The 19,801-nt window shown below is 47.8% G+C and overlaps 1 protein-coding gene across 3 annotated transcripts in view; it reads left to right on the top strand.

Annotated features, from left to right (window-relative positions):
* The first annotated feature begins 6,599 nt into the window (after positions 1–6,599).
* Fam20a (FAM20A golgi associated secretory pathway pseudokinase) overlaps positions 6,600–19,801 on the top strand; it is a 52,039-nt gene continuing 38,837 nt past the window's right edge. For all 3 annotated transcript variants that reach the window (XM_041635972.1, XM_041635973.1, XM_041635974.1), the window contains exon 1: positions 6,600–7,496. In XM_041635972.1, the coding sequence (XP_041491906.1) occupies positions 7,093–7,496 (404 nt within the window). In that variant the 5' untranslated portion in view covers positions 6,600–7,092. The remainder of the gene's footprint in view (positions 7,497–19,801) is intronic.

Below are 19,801 nucleotides of genomic sequence, written 5' to 3' on the forward strand. Positions count from 1 at the left end.
ACATAGACCTATTCTGGAAAAAAAGCCTTGGGGACATGGATGCTTGTTTCCCTGAAGCTCTCATCTCCTCCTCCTTAGATAGGGCCACTAAGATTATACACTGCTTGAAACCTGGGGCTGGGTTTCAGAGCTACAAATTATTTTTAAGATCTGTTTATTTTATAGTAAGTGTTTGGCCTGCATGTACGTATTGGCACTGCACACACGCCATGCCCACAGACACCAGGAGAAGACATCAGACCTCCTGGAGCTGGAGTTACAGGCAGTGGTAGGCCAGCTGAGATGGGTGCTGGAAACCAAACCCAGATCCTCTACAAGAGCAACTACTCCCCTTAACTACTCAGTCATGTCTCCAGACCCCCAATAAATGAAAATCCATGTCACTCTTTACCACCCACCTCCCCGTGTGAGTACACAGTCACACACACACACACACACACACACACACACACACACACACACACATCATTTGTTCTACCCAAAAAGACTATTAGTTTTCATCCATAGGCCTTACTGTCTATGATATCCTGTGAAGACCAGGAAGGTGGGAAAGAACAAAAACCACATGTCCTCATGAGTTATGGCTTAACATAGAAACCCAACCATACAAATAAGAAATAATAAGTCCTGTTTTAAGCAGTATGTGAACTGTGTGTGGTAAAAATAGAGCTCACACTTCACGGATGAAGAGCATCTGTCTTTCAATATTACCTCTGTTATCTTTACGATTTCATTCCTGGAAGGAGACTGCGGGCAATTTCTCACAAGACCGAAGGGGAACATGGATGCCCTTTGCATTTGCTCCTGGTGAGGGACGCAGTGGCACAGATTCCCTTATCTGCTTCGTGCGTTGCCTCCTTCTTTTTCCTAATTGGCTTGTAGGTACAGATAGATCTGTCTCTCTAACGATCATAAGAGATGCTCGAAGGCAGGAAGTAACTGTGTCATATTTCTTCTGCGTCTCCTACAGGGTTCAAAATTATGTCATTTTATCAACGCCAATCACCAATCCCCTATGGTGTTCTCGGCCCTGTGTGAAATGCTGTAATGGCAGAGACTGCCAGTGTGTGCCTGTCTCTCACTCAGCAAGCATTCCCTCAAATGGAAGTGTGGAGATCTGTGTCGGTTAATAAGTGCTCGGCTTTCTCTGCGCTCAGAGGTGGTGCTCCGTGGGGGAGGAGGAGGATGGATGGACATGCACACCGTATTGGCCTGTAAGGGCAGCTATAACAAAGCATCACAAAGCAAGTCGCTCCAGCAACAGAAATGCATTAGATCATACTTTTCAGGGGCTATAAGTCCAGGCTCAAGAGGTGGGCTGTGTTGGTCTTTTCTGAGATTTCTGTTCTACACCCTTTGCCTACTACTGTAACATAAGAGCCCGCTTGTTGAGGCTTCTGTCCCACCCAGTCTCCCAGCCGTTTAGTCCCAGAGAAAATCACACAGAGAGTCTGTATTAATTATAAACTGATTGGCCCATTAGCTCAGTCTTCTTATTAGCTCTTGTAGCTTATATTAACCCATTGTTCTTATCTATGTTAGCCACATGGCTCAGTACCTTTCTCAGCGGGGCAGGTCACATCCTACTTATTCGGTAATCTGGGCAGGAATCCCAAGAGAGCTTCCTTCTTCCCAGGATACTCCTGTTCTCACTGCCCCACCTCTACTTCCTGTCTGCTTTTCCCGACTATATTTCCTGCCTGTTAGCCAATCAGCATTTATTTAAAATATAATTGACAGAATATAGACAATTGTCCCGCACCGGGTGGCTGCTGGCAGTTTGAGCAAGGCTTTGTCTTGTAGTTGCATTGTCCCAATTTCTATCTCCATCTTTACCTAATTCTGCCCAGATTTGCACATCTCCCCATCCAAAGGTCCCCTTAAGGATGCACTCTACTCCAGGTTGACTTGACTGTACCTGCACTGACCTGATTTCCAAATATGGTCACACTGTGAGGTATGGGAAGTTAGGGTATCAGCACACAAATTTGAGAAGGGGGCATACTTCAACTCCAAAGCCACATAAGCAATGAAGCATGACATGGGCACTATGAAAGTAGAGAACTATGCAAGGAGCCAGGGGATGGGTGGCACATGAAAGGTAATGGCACTGAGTTAAATAGGCACAAGGGAATGCATTAGGGGGGAAGGGACACATGGCCAAAACGCCAGTGGATAAATGGATGTTCTTCAAGTGGGGAAAAGAGAAAGAACGTTTGATTGAAGAGGAGCCTGAAGCACTCGCAGGATTGCGGAAGACATTATGGTGTGAAGACCCGGGATGGGAGTTATTCAGAAATGAGGCTGGGAAGGAAGTTAGAAGTCAGAACATGGAGGGCCACGTCACAGTGACTGGCCTGATCTCCACGCATGAAAAGCTAAGACGGGTAACACCCTGGTTGTGTGTATCTGCATGATAGAATCCCATTCTGGTGAGTGTGGCTGAGCGCTGAAACGGAGCCATACTGAAAGCCAAGATGCAAGACTTGTTTGTTTGCAAGTCTACGACTTTATGAAGCTCGAGATGCTTCCAAGAGCAGCAGAGAGGGAAAGGGGGAGATGAGCTTCCACTGGGAAGCCGAAGAGAATGGCAGGTCTTGGAAAACCATGTACAGTAGCTTCAGCCCAAGCTGGGAATGCATAGCTGAGGCTGGTCAGGAAACCTGGGAGCCCAGACACAAAGAAGCAAAGGAGGAGAGCTCATGCCTGATAAAGAAAGGCATTTGGGGCATACCTTGAAAATAGCTTCTGGACGGCAGGTCCTACATGCCGAGTACCCACCCTTCTGACTTAGCTTTGCACTCACTTCCTGTCTGACCTCTATACATAGTGTTGCCCTTGACCGTTGTTTTAGATAATCTTTTTTTTTATTTTAAAATTGATTTTTATTGTTTTTCTTGGTATTTTTATTTATTTATTTATTTATTAAAGATTTCTGTCTCTTCCCCGCCACCGCCTCCCATTTCCCTCCCCCTCCCCCGATCAAGTCCCCCTCCCTCATCAGCCCAAAGAGCAATCAGGGTTCCCTGCCCTGTGGGAAGTCCAAGGACCACCCACCTCCATCCAGGTCTAGTAAGGTGAGCATCTAAACTGCCTAGGCTCCCACAAAGCCAGTACATGCAGTAGGATCAAAAACCCATTGCCATTGTTCTTGAGTTCTCAGTAGTCCTCATTGTCCGCTATGTTCAGCGAGTCCGGTTTTATCCCAGGCTTTTTCAGACCCAGGCCAGCTGGCCTTTGTGAGTTCCCGATAGAACATCCCCATTTCCTGAGTGAGGTAAGTCAGACCCAAAAAGAGGAACATGGGATGTACTCACTCATATTTGGTTTCTAGCTATAAATAAAGGACATTGGGCCTATAATTCGTGATCCTGAGAAGCTAAATAAGAAGGTGAATCCAAAGACAAACATATACGCATCCTCCTGAATATTATTAACCTTCATCAGGCGATGAAAGGAGACAGAGACAGAGACCCACATTGGAGCACCGGACTGAAATCTCAAGGTCCAAATCAGGAGCAGAGGAGAAAGAGCACGAGCAGGGAACTCAGGACCGCGAGGGGTGCACCCACACACTGAGACAATGGGGATATGCTATCAGGAACCCACTAAGGCCAGATGGCCTGGGTCTGAAAAAGCATGGGATAAAACCGGACTTGCTGAACATAGCGGACAATGAGGACTACTGAGAACTCAAGAACAATGGCAATGGGTTTTTGATCCTACTGCACGTACTGGCTTTGGGGGAGCCTAGGCAGTTTGGGTGCTCAACTTACTAGACCTGGATGAAGGTGGGTGGTCCTTGGACTTCCCACAGGGCAGGGAACCCTGATTGCTCTTCGAGCAGATGAGGGAGGGGGACTTGATCGGGGGAGGGGGAGGGAAATGGGAGGCGGTGGCGGGGAGGAGGCAGAAATCTTTAATAATAAATTAATTAATTAAAAAAAATAAAATACAAATGAAATATCAAAAAAAATCTGTTACTACAACGAACAGTGAAAAAAAAAAACAGAACATCCCCATTGTATCAGTGCATAGGTGCACCCCTCGCGGTCCTGAGTTTTAGATAATCTTGAAGCAGGTTAGAAACAGCACTTCCTATCCTGGGTCCAGATGAAAATGTCTGTTGAGGACACAGGCCCCATTGGCTATGAGAATCAAAGTCACAGGCTTATGGCATCTTTGCCAACCCAGAAACAGGCAGCTAGCTTATAATCATAGGTACCATATCATCATCCATTACCTGGCTTTTTAATCTCCTTGCCGTGGTACCTAACTAGACACAACAAAAGTTGTGAATTTTCTCAGAAACTGACCACCACTTAAAATTTAACTATAGATAAAAAGTCAAAGTCCCACAGGCCTCTCCGAGGCTTACAACCATATCCAGTTCATGTGAATTGGCTGGGGACGGTGGATCTTGAGGTTTCTGATTTGAACTTAGCTTTAAGGAATCTTGTCCTTTTCTGGTGTTTTGCATTTCCATATTTTTCTGGGGCTTTTTGTTTTGTTTTGTTTTGTTTTGTTCTTTACCAAGCTGTAAAGAGTCTCCAACCCTAACCTAGTGCATTACAAGAAGCAAGAAGTAATTGTAACAGCTGGCTTATCTCCTAGTTATCTAGCACGGGTTAGGGAATAACCTGAGAAGTCGAAATGCTTGAACTCAGCGTAAGCCTCAGGATGGCCTCACAAGGCAAATTTTCATTTACAAGATGCTGAGGCAATAACTCAGTCAGTAAACTCCTTGCCACGCGAACACTAGGACCTGTGTTCAGTCTCCAACACCCACATAAAATCCAAGCTAATTGTGGTGGCATGGGTTTATAATCCCAGCACTGGGGAGGTAGAGATTGGATGATCTCTCGGTTGACTGACCAGACAATCTAATCTAGTCTAATCCATGAACACCTGGTCCCAGTGGAAGACCCTGCCTTAAAAACAGCAGTGTGAATGGCTTTTGATGAATAACACTTAAGATTGACCTCTGACCTCCACACGGGTGCACACAGATACACACACATACATTTACACACACACACACACACACACACACACACACATTCATCTAAAGATAAGAATGATGGAGGAAGGTCATTGGCTAATAAAGGAACTGCCTTGGCCCATTTTATTGGTTAGAGGATAGGCGGGAGGAGTAAACAGAACAGAACGCTGGGAGGAAGAGAAGTGAGCTCAGAGTCTTGACAGCTCTCCTCCCTGGAGCAGACGCCTCAGAGAGAGATGCCATGCCCCGCTCCTGGGATGAAGCTCCTACCCAGGATGGACTAGGCTAGAATCTCCCCGGTAAGCGCACCTTGGGGTGCTACACACAGATGATTAGAAATGGGCTAAATTAATATGTGAGAATTAGCCTAGAAGAGAATGGGCCAAGCAGTGTTTAAATGAATACAGTTTGTGTGTTGTTATTTCGGGGCATAAGCTAGCCGAGCAGGCAGCCGGGGTGCTGGGGACGCAACCCCGCACCCTTATTATTACAAGAGGACAGCAGATAACACAAGAAATATTTGACAAAGGGCAGGGAAAGCATCATTGTGAACCCACAAGCCACATAGGGTGTCTCAGGCTGGAGACTCCAGCAAGAGACTGGAGATCCTTAACCCATAAAATTAGCATACATAGGCACTTTGCTGCCCAGACAGGCAACAGCTGGCAGAAAGAAAAAAAAATGCCTTTTCCTGAACATTCTCCAGGGTGGGGCAATCTCCCCAGGCAGACTCGCATTTTGCTATACTTCCAAATTATAAAACAGAGAGAGCCAGGATTTCAGGGCCACCCCCACGCCCTGCCATCCCCACCGGGCTCCTCAGAAGGAAGGAACATGGGTGGAGAGGTGTAAATGACCTCACAGAATATCGGGAGAAAAACCTAAGAAAGCGGGCTTTCCAATGATTCATCTGGGTGGACTACTTTCACACCAAGCTACATTCAAGAGTTCGGAGTGGGGTCATTTGGGGCCCCTTCAAAGGGGCCCCTCCCTCCCTACCGTTTCCTCTTTTCAAAGTACTGGCAGATTTGGAGTCAAACTCCATCCAAACAGGAAATCACCCAGGTTCTAGATTTAAAAAAAAAAAAAAAAAGCTCCTTATTTTTTAAAGGACAAGTTCAAATGCCTACTATGTTCTGGGCACGTGGTTGTTATGTTTATGCCCTGCAGGGAGCATGCTCAGAGATGAAGTCCAAACCCCATACACACAGCTGGCAAAGCTTGCAGGAGAAAGGCTTTTAAGGGTTTGCATTGTCCTTCCCCCCCCCTCCTAAAAACTAAAAACGGAAATAAAAGGCTCCAGCCCACCTCACTTGAGTCTACCAGAATAAATATGAAGAGCCCTGACCAGGGAAAGTGGGAGGCCTGGAGCAAAGAGGAGGAAAGGGGGAGGAGAAGAGGGTTGATGACAAGGTGGAAGGGCAGAGCCGGCGGCAGAGGGATTGGGAGTTTGGCTGGAGAGCTACGCCAAAGGCAGGTGCCAGCTGAGAGTGGGCGGAGGTACCGGCGCCAGGCCAGGCAGGGGGGTGGCCAGGCGTTACCTCTGCCTCTAGGAGTTCAGGCGCAGAGACAAGCTCGCTCCGGGGCGCCCCTTCTTCGTCAACTCTCCATTCCCTCCCCTCCTGCCAGCCCGGACCAGGGGAGTCCCTGTCGCCTGCAGGAGGAGCCGCTGCATGAGGAGCGACAGCATCCTTGGGAGAGACACCCGGGGCTACTACGTAGCCTCCAGCCTCCTCCTAGGGGAGAGAGCTCCCCTGCACTCCTTCTAGTGATCACCCCTACCCGGCCACCGGCCACCAGAGCCACCACCCGTGTCTCGGGGACCTCCACCTGCGCGGGTCCCAGGCGAGGGGAACACAGAGCAAAGAAGGCTCGAGAAGCGGGTATTCAACCCCAACCCCCCGGTTTCCACTGGGTGAGAAAAGGTGACGTTGTCAACATTGTGAGCTTCCTGCACGCGGTCCCCAACTTCAGGGGCGACACCTTTCCAGAAGGAGCTAATCCCCGGCAGTGAACATTCCAGCTCCTTCGGGACTCCTGGAGCTTCTTCCGTCTGCACCCTAAGTGTTTCCCGGGTCTCTGCTTGGGCCATGCCCGGGCTGCGCAGGGACCGCCTGCTGGCCCTGCTGCTCCTGGGCACGCTCTTCTCCGCCGACCTCTACTTCCACCTCTGGCCGCGAGTGCAGCGCCAGCTACGGCCCCGCGAGAACCCCGCGGGGTGCCCGTGCTCCGGCCGCGCCCCCTCCGCGTCTCTGCACTCGGCCGCAGCCTCCCGGGATCCTGGCACCGCGGCGCACAACTTTTCCCAAGCCCGGCCCGGGGCTGAGCATCCCAGCCGCGGTCACCCTAGCCCGCGCTCCAAGCTGCAGGCCCTCTTCGCCCACTCGCTTTACCAAATCCCGGAGGAGCCACCTCTCCTGGGGCCCGAAGACTGGCTCCTGGCCAGCCAGGAGGCGCTACGGTATTACCGGAGGAAGGTGGCCCGCTGGAACAGGTGAGGACCCTGCCGGAGAACCCCAGGCGCCGGGCTCCCTTGTCTGAGTCCCTTGCACTGGCTACCCACGCCCACTCCCTTCCTGGGCTGCGGGGACTTCACCCGGCCCTCACAGCCTGGCACTGGGCTTCTTTCCCCATCTGGACCCCCACCAGTTGTTGCAGACTTCAGACGTTAGCCCTGGAGTAAGATCTCAGTGTGCGAATAATTTCTTTGCAACAGCGAAGGCAGGCTCCCAGCCACTCCCCTTGAGTTCTCGGGTTCTCTAGCCAGTCTCTTTCCTGATTCCAGAGCCTTCTCAAGCGCGTTTCTCTCCGTCCTGATGTGGACAGCTGCCCTCAGGCCTTTGCTTTCCAGAATGAGGTTTCCAAACAGAGCAGAGCTGGCTCGAATTCAGCACGCACCTCTGCTCTTTGGTCAAACCTGAGCGCTTTGCACAAAGCTATGCCAAATCCCCAAAGACCTTGTCGTCGTTGTCCTCCTCCACCCCCACCCCGTCGTATTTCTCTCTCTCTGCCCAGGGTTGGAGACCAAGGAGGTCAGCTGGAGAGAGAGTTAGACTCTCAGCTCTCTGACATGGGCAATCCCTGTTGCTCATTAAACTTGGCTTGTCAGTTTTTGGCCAGTGTTCTGAATTGAAGGCAGTTTGTTATCTTTTATTATCCTGTTGATTTGGGCAGAGGCTTCTGGAGAGAGAGAGAGAGAGAGAGAGAGAGAGAGAGAGAGAGAGAGAGAGAGAGAGAGGCGAATTTTGTAAACTGAAAGCAAAATTTAGAGAGAAATATTAAAATATTTATGGTAAATTTAAGAGTGTTTCTGCAGGAGTGGGTTGGAGGTGGCGTGGTAGGGACTTAGGGACTGAGGGTGGGGATGGGGTCCCACTGCTAATGGCAGGAAGCTTTCTTATGAATTAAGGGCTCTTTTTCAAAGTACAGGACTTGTCTGTCACTTGAATCCAGAGTCCCCTTTGCATGCCACACCCGTCTGCTAATACAAGAGCTTTCAGAATGAGATGTCAGGGATGGTTTTATAGTCCCTCGGGAAGATGAGAACACCATAAATCTCCGTTGAAACTCGCTGCTAGCCCAATTTAACTGTTTTCTCATTATTCTGCGGGGCTAAAACTGGAGCGGGGGTGGGGGAGAACTTCAGCAAATGAGGAGAAGTTGAAACTTACTGGCTGAGATCACGACAGTGAATTCCGTGTGCAGCCTCTGTGGTTGGTGATTTTATATTAGAAAGTGGTGCTCAGTTCTACTGCTAATTGCATGCAATAAAAAGGCAGTTTAAGATTGCTTCGCAAGAGCCGTCACTTTCAATATTACCTTAATTTCATCAATAATGTGGGAGCATCTTGAATCAGTGAACTAGGAAATCTTGCCCTTTGAAAAATTATCCACACACCGAAAGAAGATTTAAGAATTACAGGCTATGGGCAAAGTTGCTTGCTACTGTAAATGTAGATGCATGTCTGCCTAGTCTCGTTTCTGTCACCCTAGATTCCGCTATGTTACTTAGGCCTTGCAGGAAATTCCGTGGAAATGTTTTTTTTTGGGGGGGGGGGGGAGCAAAAGTCAGCCTCGCCAAGTTGAGCAATTGATTTTCAAGCTTGCTTTTGAACAATAACACAGTGCGATACACAACTGACTGCCCAGAAATGTTGGGCGTTCAATAAGAGAACAGTAGGGGCTGGTGGCCTTACTGTCTTCAGGGTGTCACTGAAAGTAACAGTTGCCCCAGCATGGTCCTTGGATGATGATGTGAAAGGTTCAGCTGCTCCTAATTGTGTTGAACTTTGACCTTAGAGACGGAAATCGTATTCCCTCCACCTGAAGGAGTTCTGTAAACAGCAATAGGAGGGTATTGATAAACAAATGTGCTAGAATCATGCCGGCATCAAAACTGGAACCCACTGGGGTGGGGGATGGTTCAGTTGGTAGAGGGCTTGCCTGGCATTCATGAAGCCCCGAGTTCAACTCTCAGAATATATATATGTACTGGTGCAGCTTTGTAATCCTGACCCTCAGGAGCTAGAAGGAGGAGCAGAAATTCAAGGTCATCCTCAGCTATTCATTGAGATTGAGACAGGCCTGGGCTACCTGAGACCCTGTCTCCACATGCATGGAACCTAAAAGGCTCATTGGATTTGAATCATATCAAAAGTTCTATTGTAATCACACCAACCCTTACTGAGGCTTAGATCCTGATAACTATAAGGATACGTGGATGTGTTTGTGGACCCCCGAGGACCTTGGTACAGCATCCCGATTCCCCAAGCTGCCATTTAGAATGGGCAACGTAGGGAGAAATAATGAATGACCTGGCCAATTGTTGTGTCTTGCACAGACAAGTCCTTGTTTGTAGCCACGACTCTGCTAGCATTTAAAAACTAGTGATAAGTGGTACCTCCCTGCCAATAATTACCTAACATTAATTGCTATCCAAAACCAAACCTATAAGCAAACTATCTACCACAGTAGGCGAGGTGGAGGCAATAAAATAGCCAAGCCAGCATTCTTCGTGTCTTGCCTAGAGGAGAGCTTTTTTAATCTGAGTGAGTTCTATCGTTTTACTACCACACGAAGAAATGATGGTATTCGGTCAGGAAAAAAAAAATGCCTTTTGTCAAGCAACTGGAGCTAGTTTCCAGTAGGGGGTACATATGCCTTCTTCCACTCCCCACCCCTGGACATTCCTCTTCGATTTCACACAGTACCAGATGGAGTTTGTGCACTGTCTTGAATGTTTCAATTCTCACCCAATGGCAATTTATTGAAGGTCAGTATTTTAGTTAGGTCAAAGTGTGGAAGTGACGCTGTGTGTTGGGTGGGCTGGCTGTGTGTCCTCTGACCCAGAAGACTGGGCCAGCCTCCTTCCTCGACAGGTTTTCCTCGCCCTCCTGCCTGCCTCTCTCTTATTCAAAATGCAACCGAGTGTGGCACGGTCCAAGTTTAAAATGTAATCAGGGAAAGAGTTCCTGTCAGGGTGTCAGCTGCTGATCACAGCGAGCAAGCCAATGCCAGGCTCCGTCAGCCTTGATGACACCTCTGGCACCTGTCTGGAATATCAAAAAGGCAGGCGGACAAGGAGCAGGGAGACGTCGGCTTCACTATCTCAGGCCGTAAACTAACGACTCAGAACCATCCCACTTTTATTGCTCGTCCTTAGTCAGCAATGGTGGCCATGAGGCTTACCTTTATCGGAGGTAAGGGTTCACATCCGTGGCTACCCTGACACTCTTAGTGACTGATCTTGGAGTTTCTTCTGTGGTCCACAGCTTCCCCAGCCAGAGAATATCTGTCCTGAGACAGACATGTCACAACTGGAAAGTTTGGCCTGGCCTTTTGCCCACATATCTTTGGTCAGTTCTTCTTCTATAATCCTCTGGTCTTGGTGGTCAAGGTCAAATAGGGTCAGGCCTCCCTTGTGTAGAAACTGCAGCAGCTGAGCAGCTGGAACGCAAGTATGAGTTCTCTGCTCTCCGCTTTTCTCTGATGTCTTCCTCTGATGTCGGGAAAGTTATACTGACTGGTGATGACAGATTCAGCATCTCTCAGAAGGGTGTGTGTGTGTGTGTGTGTGTGCGCGCGCGCGCGTGCGCGCGCGCCTATCCCAAGTTTCTCTACCATTCCCCTCTCCAACATCCTCGTTGTCACGGAAAGGAACCCTGGCCCAAAGTCTCTCTTTAGAAGTCACAGCAAAGAGACTGGGCAGTTTTTCAAAAGTGACAGTTGTTCAAGAGGAGCAAGTTGGCCAAAGTTTTTCTGGGGGAAGCTCTGAGAAGATCCAGAAACAGGGCTGACAGAGGAAAACAGGGAGAAAAGGCCAGGAGTGGAAGGAAAAAAGGACTCTGCTGGAAATAAGAACTGTCTAGCCAAGGATTCTCAAAGGATTAACTCCCTCCTCCCACGGCAGTGTGCAAGGAGCAAGGACACCTCTTCTCCTTTCCTTCCCCTCCTCAGTGCCCTTGTAGAGCTCTCTGGCTTACCCCGTGGCTACTCCAGACCATCCACCACATCCATTTCTCACGAGCAGTTCAGCCTTCAGGGTGCCCAGAGTCCAGGCACACTGTCCCAGACGGTGGCCATTCGCCTTCCTCCCAGAGTCAGTAGGACTTTGGTCTTTATCTGAGCATTCTTTCGGCAATGCCAGGATGGGAGAGAAATGGCCTCCCAGGATTTGGGAACGCTCCCCAGCCACAGCCTCCATGTGGTGGGCAACTGGCATGGGTATTCATTTCCATCCGTCTTAATTAGAGCCTGGCTGGGCTGATTTGGGAAAAACTATTATTTTGGTGGTTTCAGGGACCTCAGACTGCTCAGAATCAGAAGCCACAGGCAGATGGTTTCTGAGTGAGTTAGTCCAGAAGGCCAGGCCAGGCTCCTTTCTCGTTGTACACTGGTTCTCACTGCCTTCGCTTCAACAAAGAACTAAAGCATGGGAGTACCGCTGATGGCCATCCAAGGAAGCTGTCACATCTGTTTCCAAACGGACCAAAAGGAAGACCCTCAGTGAAGAGCCACAAGCCCTGCCACTGTTTCCAGTCCCGAACCATCTTTCTCCTCAACCATTTTCTCGTCAATTCCGGAAACTCAAGAGACTAATCTTTCATGTGTAGATCCTCCTACCTGAAGCATGCTTGTTTCACGCCAGTTCCTGCACACACTCTTGTTCACGTGGGCCTCTGTAGAAGTAGGTAGATGGGATCAGAAGACGTCCAGGATGGCCTCTTAAGATTTCCAGCCCTGGTATATGCACACACACACACACACACACACACACACACACCACACACACACCCCTATTCTAGTAACCCAGACCAATTGCATTGTGTGTCTGCTGTAAATATATTTTGTGAGATGCCTCAGAACATGGTAACTGTCTGGTATATCTGATCTGATCACAGATCCCTAAATCAAGATCCCTTGAGTCTGTAGGCAAGGAGCAAACCAGAAAGTTTGACTGTTGCTTGCTGACTTCAAGGGAAAGGAGACATAAATGACCTTTCAGGCTCCAGATTGACACTTGCTGACACACGGCAAAAAATAGAATTAGGAAATGAATTCTGCTGTCTGTAGGAATGAACCTGGAAACAGGGAGGTACAGGCTATACCTCACTCCACACTCCCCAGAGCCTCTAAACGAGAATCCAACTCAGTCAGGACCTCAACTTCAACCTTGTGTGACCTCCACACAGGTTGCAGATCCACCCAGAACCAGGCCTTGAACCTCCAAACCTGGGGAGGGCGGTGTAGGGAGGGAAGGTGCCTAAGCTATAAGCTTTGGAATAATTCACAGCACAGCAATGGGAAGTAAACACCCTGCTGCTATGTAGTCTGCTGTGTGGAGGAGACCGATGAGACTGTCATACAAGTTGCCCAAAGTCACGCAGAAAGCAAACCATACCAGGCTTTGGACTCAGAAAGGGTAGCTCCAGAATCGTGTCTGTAACTAGCCACTCCCCAGCCACACCCCGGCTTGGGGAAAGCCTCTTCTGGCAATAGTCCCCACCCTGGTTCTGCTGGGCTGTATGCATGCTCTCCGCATATGCCACAAAGTTTCGCATGCCCATCTGCTGTGCCCGGCTACCACTCCAGGGAGCCTGGAGTAAGGCCTGAAGATGAATGGCTACTTGGTCTTTGCATTGCAGGCCCCAGCTGTGCACAATCACCCCGTACATCGGTTCCATGCTCTGCCACGGTGTAGATCCCTAGTAAAGGTCTGTGGAGTGCGCAATTGTGAAGAATGACGCCGGGATTGGGGGCTATCAGTAGCTGACCGTCTCCTACAGGAAAGGTCTTGGATAAAACTGATCTCGACTGTAAAGCCACCCCACCTATGACTTCCTGACTCCTCTCCTATAAAAGTCAAAAGCCAAACCACCCTGAGGAGCCAATGTGAGATCTGAGTCTGGGTTCACTCCCTATGGTAGGTGCCTGACGAAAATCAAGTTCGGGCCTGAGACAGGAGCAAGAAGGAAAGTTGAGAAGGTGCCATTTGCTAAGATGAAGGAATTTCTTTAGCATTTTTTGCTCCCTTAAGAAGAGCAGCCAAGAAGCCTTGCATGAAATAAAAATGGGAAACACAGAGGCCTTGACTTTGCCAAAATGGTCCCTGCCCTGCCCCTTGGCAGGTACCCACCTATACTTTTCTCGTGATTATTCATTAAGCTGGAAGCTGATGAGAAGCTGCGGGTTTCGCTGAAGTATGCCTGCGGATGGCTCGAAGCCCAGTGGGGATAGTGTTCTAAACAGCTGTGGCTTCAGCGGAACAGAAGTTACTGGGCATGTATGACTACCTGTTATTATAGGCAGGCACTCATGTATAAGCCTAATGAAAACCAAAGTACGGAAGAAAAAAAAAAAACCCTTAACTCTCTCTGTGCCCTGCCCCTTGGCACGACGTCCTATGACTGAAGTGGGAAATTAGGACACAACTGAGTTTGAGGGCTCTAGGGAGAGGCCAGTGTTCAAGACTTTCCAGCCATGGAGCTTGGCTTTAGGGGCCAAGCCCTGGGGGCAGCCAGGAGAATTTGGCTGGAGCATATGAGACAAAGTGAAGTCCCAGAAAGGACCTGTTTTATTGGATTCGTTAGTAATAAGCCAGATAATAAATCTGCGGAGCTACAGGAAGCAGAGCACGGTAAGGGACTCTGGGTACTAAGAAGTCCAGTGCCTGTAATAAACTCAGCCAAACAAAGGCTGGCAGAAGGGCTGGGGAGACAGCTCGGTGGGTAAAGTGCTTTGCGACACAGGCATGAGGCAGTCGGGTTCACACTGTAATTCTAACACTGGGGAGGCAATGACAGGGGATTCCTGGGACTTGTTGGCCAGCCAGTCTTAACAAGCGGGTGAGCTCCAGGTTCAGTGAGAGACCCTCTCTCATAGATAGATAGATAGATAGATAGATAGATAGATAGATAGATAGATAGATAGATGATAATAGTTAGATAGATAATAGATGATAGATAGAAGATAGATAGATAGATAGATAGATAGATAGATAGACAGACAGATAGAAGATAGATGGATAGATAGATAGATAGATAGATAGATAGATAGATAGATGGATAGATAATAGATAGATGATAGATAGATAGATAATAGATAGATAGATAGATAGATAGATAGATAGATAGATAGATAATAGATAGGTGAAAAGATGATAGATAGATAGATAGATAGATAGATAGATAATAGATAGGTGAAAAGATGATTGATAGATAGATAGATGATAGATAGATAGATAGATAGATAGATAGATAGATAGATAGATAGATAGATAAGATGGAGAGCAACTGAGGAAGAGACCTGATGTCAACTTCTGGCCTCTGTGATCATACGCATTCTCTCTCTCTCTCTCTCTCTCTCTCTCCCTCCCTCCTTCCCTCCCCCTTTCCTCTCTCCCTCTCTGTCTCTTTTTCTCACTCTGTGTTTCTATATGTGTGTGTCTCTCTGTCTTTGTATTTGTCTTTCTTGCACATGAACACATGCACGCGTACACACACCACACACACACACAATGGCACAGGAGAATGTGACTGAGAAACTGGATCATAAGAAGCATGGTGGCCTTTATTTATTTTCCCACAATGGATGTCAAGCCCAAGCTAGAGCCCCTGCCACTGCTCCACCACTGAGCCCAAGACACACACGGAGGAAAATTCATCTGCTCAGCTAAGCGCGGCTTGCAGACCGCAAACCTGCTTCAACTGCCAACATTCGATGGTGCTAACCGAGATAAAATCTACACAAAGGGACAGATCATCATCTCTCCTGGCCCAGTCACATGTCCCAGAGGGGCTGAGTTTCAGCAGTTGAGATGGGCATATGTCTATTTCTGGTTCATTTTTCTTTAACGGCAGAAAACTCCCAGATCCTGAAGGGAAAGTGCATATCTATTCTCACAGCTCAGCTCGTACTCTTTATTACTCTGATAAGAATTATGCATCCCCAGTAATGCTTCTTATTCCTACACCCTGTGCTCCCTGAGCACTCAGGAAAGAAAAGGTCAGACTGAGTGACCCCAATTCTATAATCAAATCCAGCCTCCTATATTAACCAAAGTTTCATTGTGGGGGGATTTAAACTGGGGTCACTGTATCCAACTGAGTTCAGGTAGCATCCACATTTCCCTTAAATTATGTAAAATTTGCATTCTGAGCATATGTTCGGCCTCCTAGGAAACAGTTCATTAGACTTGCAAAGTACTCCTGGCGTTCTTCAGGATACATTGGCTTAATGAATTAGAAACCCAACTCAAGGCAGCTCAAGCAGGGCTGGGAACAAAAGTAAGGTTCGGGAAGCCAAACCTAGGAGAAAGAGAGGGCTAGCCACATGCAGCAGAAGCAATTTTTGACCTGTCCCCATTCCTGCTCACCACTGCTCCCCTCCCTGTCCAGCCCTTCCTGTCCCTGCTCTCCCTCTCTGAAGCTCACCTGTATTTACCTATTCCTGAGAATCACATTCCAGCAGGAGCCAGAGGCCCCTTGCTGCTGCTGATGCTGCTGCTGCTGCTGCTTCTTCTTCTTCCTCTTCCTCTTCCTCTTCCTCTTCTTCTTCTTCTTCTTCCCCTTCCCCTTCCCCTTCCCCTTCCGCTTCTCCTTCTCCTTCTCCTCCTCCTCCTTCCCTTTCTTATGAAGTCACTGTCCCACTGACCCAGACTCCCCCTATGGCTTCAGGTGTCTCTGCATAGAAACCCTGGCAAAAATATCCAATAAGAATCAAAGGTGCTGGCCTCATGCTAGGACACTGCAGAAACCAAGAACCTCTGGGAGAAGCCACTATTTGCATACCTGCTTCAAATACTGCTGGGAGCACAGCGATTGAAGAGAGAAAGGACTTATCTTGGCTCACAGTTGGAGGGTGCTATCCTTTATGTCAAAGCAGTCATGGCAGCCGGAGCTTGAAGCAACTGTTCATATTACAAGTGCAGCCTGGAGGTAGAGAGAAACGAATGCTGGTATTCACCCGGCTTTTTCCCTTGTATTCAGGTAGAGACTCCCCAGCCCTTGAAATCCTGTCACCCACATTTAAGGTGGGTCTTCCCACCTCAGCTCACCTAATCTAAAAACAACCTCACTGACTTGTGCAGATGTGTGTTTCTCAGGTGAGCTTAAGTCCTATCAATATTAACCATCACACCACTCAAAAAAATAAATACAGCACTCAGGAGGCAAAGGCAAGTCTCTGTGAGTTCGAGGCCAACCTGGTCTACAGAGCTAGTTCCAGGACAGCCAGAACTGAGAGAAAAACCTGTCTTGAAAAACCACAATAAATAAATAAATATTTAAAAGTAAACAAATAGCTTCACTGCAACTCCATGGCACCAAAGCAATATGGAGAAAAATGCATGCTCTGTTTTTATAGTTATAACCACAGCATTATTTTGATATATAATATTATTTTGTATAGTGGTGAGAATCAAGGAAGGGAGATCCCCTAGTTCAGTCTACTATGAGAAAACAAAAATGCCTGAGTTCCTACTACAAATGTTTCTGCCTCCCTAACCTGGAGCCCCTACGGAGAACTCTTCTTGGTCCACCCAGTTCCAGCTGCGTGCCTGAGACGTCACACTTCTAGCCTGTTGGAAGCTACTACAGGATCACCCTGCAGCTCCCAAACAACAGGAAATGAGGTGTGGTACTGACATGAAGGCTGCCATTGTCTCTGTCGATGATGGTGCCTTCAAACAGCAGCAGTTTGCCACCCTGCAGCACTGGAGTGACGCAGCCTGGGTGCCAGCCAGGAGCACCCCCTCCAGCAGCTCCAGAGAGACTTTAGTCTTTGCCTCATCTGACTTCTGGGGGCCGATGACATCCCATGCCCTCTGGCCATCACTACAGTGGGTCTCAGGGCCACGTCCCTGCCTCTTCTATCCCTATGTGTACCTGTCTTCTCTCCTGCCTGTGTGGACATGTCTCTTCTATCCATGCGTACATATCTCCTGTCTGTCTGTGTTTATACCTGTCTCCTGTCTATCTGCATGTACATGTCTCCTGTCTGTGTGTACATGTCCCCTGTCTGTCTGTGTACACCTGTCTCCTGTCTGTCTGCATGTACATGTCTCCTGTCTGTGTGTACATGTCCCCTGTCTGTCTGTGTATACCTGTCTCCTGTCTGTCTGCATGTACATGTCTCCTGTCTGTGTGTACCTGTCTCCTCTGTCCATATGTCCATCTCTCCTCTCCTGTCTGTGTGTAGACCTCTCCTCTCCTGTCTGTCTGCCCCCCCCCCCCCTTCTATCTGTCTGGACATGTCTCCTCCCCGTCTATCTTTCCCCTCCAAGACATTTGCCATTAAATTCATGACCTATCTACATAATCCAATCTCATCTCAAGAGCCTTAACTCAGTTACATCCACAGAGTCTTTTGCCAAATGAAGACCTATTTACAAGCTCGGGGTAATAGGCCAGGAAAGTATTATTTGGAAAACCAATCATCCAGGGACAGTTATATTTCATTACAAATTTAAACTCTATGTAGTTATCTTTTCAAATGTTTTTGAAACCTTTTAGATAAAAGAGAATCCAAGATTATCTGTTAGATAAGCTTCCAGATATATCATAAAATAATCATGATCTGTTTCAACATAAAATAAAACATAGCTGAAAAATAGGTCAAAGAGAAAAGAGACTCAAGATGAGTGGAGCTGGTTTGTATGGAGTTCCTTACCTTTGCTGAGAAAACCTGCCAGAGTCAGCTCTACTTAGAAACCACCATGTCTATAAGCAGAGGCCTGGAAAAGCCCAGTGGCCCCTGGAGGTGACTCAGCCGAGGAATGTCTTCTCCAAGGTCCCCATATCACTGCCACCACCACCACAAGTCATAGCGTTGCGTAAGGACTGGCATCCTCCTCCACATCCTTAGGAGAGCCTCCCCCAGATATCCCTCAGCAAAGGACCATGTAATTATGCTCACTCAGACCCACACCAGGGTCCTGGTACTCAAGCCTCTGTCTCGCTTTTGGAAAGAAGGTAAAGTCTTGAGGATCCGGTGCAGTGGGCACCCAACATCCTTTGGACCACCCTCCATGAGCCTTACCTTTTTGACAGAGTTCCTGATTGGCACCTGAGTGACAGTTCATTAAGATAAAACTCCAGCAGAACCTGGACTGCAGATTTTCAAGGCTGTCGTTCAGTGCAAAGAAACAGAACTGGCAATTAGATGAAGTTGGAAGTGGGAACAAAAGGTTCTTTGTGCAGGCCATACAGTCAAACAGGCTAGGTAGGTGGACTCCAAGTCACTGACCTCCATCCAAAGGGAAACCAGAGGTCCCCAGGTTAGCTAGATTCTCCCCAGACTATACTTTCAGTTCTGCTGTGATGAGCCAATGAGTAATTAATCAATCAATATGCCATGGATGTGGCTGCAAAATTAGGAGCTAGGAAAAAATTTAAATCATTCTTAACCAAATGAAAACCATCGATAAAACCATCGTTGAATGCCTAATGCACGTGGCCTCTCCAGGTTAGACTCATTAGAAAGCAAACACCCAGTTACCTACAATGGGTAACATCTGTTCCCTTATTAGCTATAAACCCATTAAAAGATAGGAAAGCCAGCCAAAACCTATAAGCTTCAATTTATATAATTATGATCCCTTTCTTTGGCAGCCCTGGAGTCTACGGTCTAGTAAAATAACGTATGCTTTATGATAGCAAAACCATGTCACCTACATCCATGAAAAGTGTATCTTCCCTAATCTCCTGGTAAGGAGTGCTGTGGCTCCATTCATTGGAAGTATCCTCTACCGACAAAAGTATAATTTAATAAGCAGTACACCGGAAGAGCTGAATTCCTCTGGACACAGCCAGCTGGCTCTTCCTGTTCTCCTGGCCTTCCTCACAACAGGAAAGTTTTCTCTCCTGCCAACCAGAGGGGATCTTTGAGTGCTTCTTTTCCCCGAGCCCTGTTTTACTCTCCCATATCACAACTTGCTATGGTCCTCTTATTGATTTATCAATAACCTCACTGGATTCTAAGCTCTTTAAGCGTTGTTTGGGATTAAATAAGGACTCCATGTTCTAACCTCCAGGTCTTAGAGCCAGCATCTTGCTCTGGAGAGTAACTCTTTTTAAGTAATTAAATCAAGAATAACTTTTGGTTGATTTAGTTAAGATGATAGGAAGGCTCATTGGGAGATTATCAAAATGGTCCCCAAATCCATTGTCAAGTGTCCTTATAAGAAGAAGATTAGACACAGACAGAGGAGGTGGCCAAGCCTGCAGAGGCTGGAATGAGGCATCCATTGTGACAATTTTGCTATGGAAAAAAGCAAAGAATGGATCCTCACCCAGAGTCCCG

Source organism: Microtus oregoni, unplaced genomic scaffold (assembly GCF_018167655.1).
Source record: "Microtus oregoni isolate MIOR12 unplaced genomic scaffold, Mior012 000048F_ref0000485, whole genome shotgun sequence".
Classification (NCBI taxonomy): domain Eukaryota; kingdom Metazoa; phylum Chordata; class Mammalia; order Rodentia; family Cricetidae; genus Microtus; species Microtus oregoni.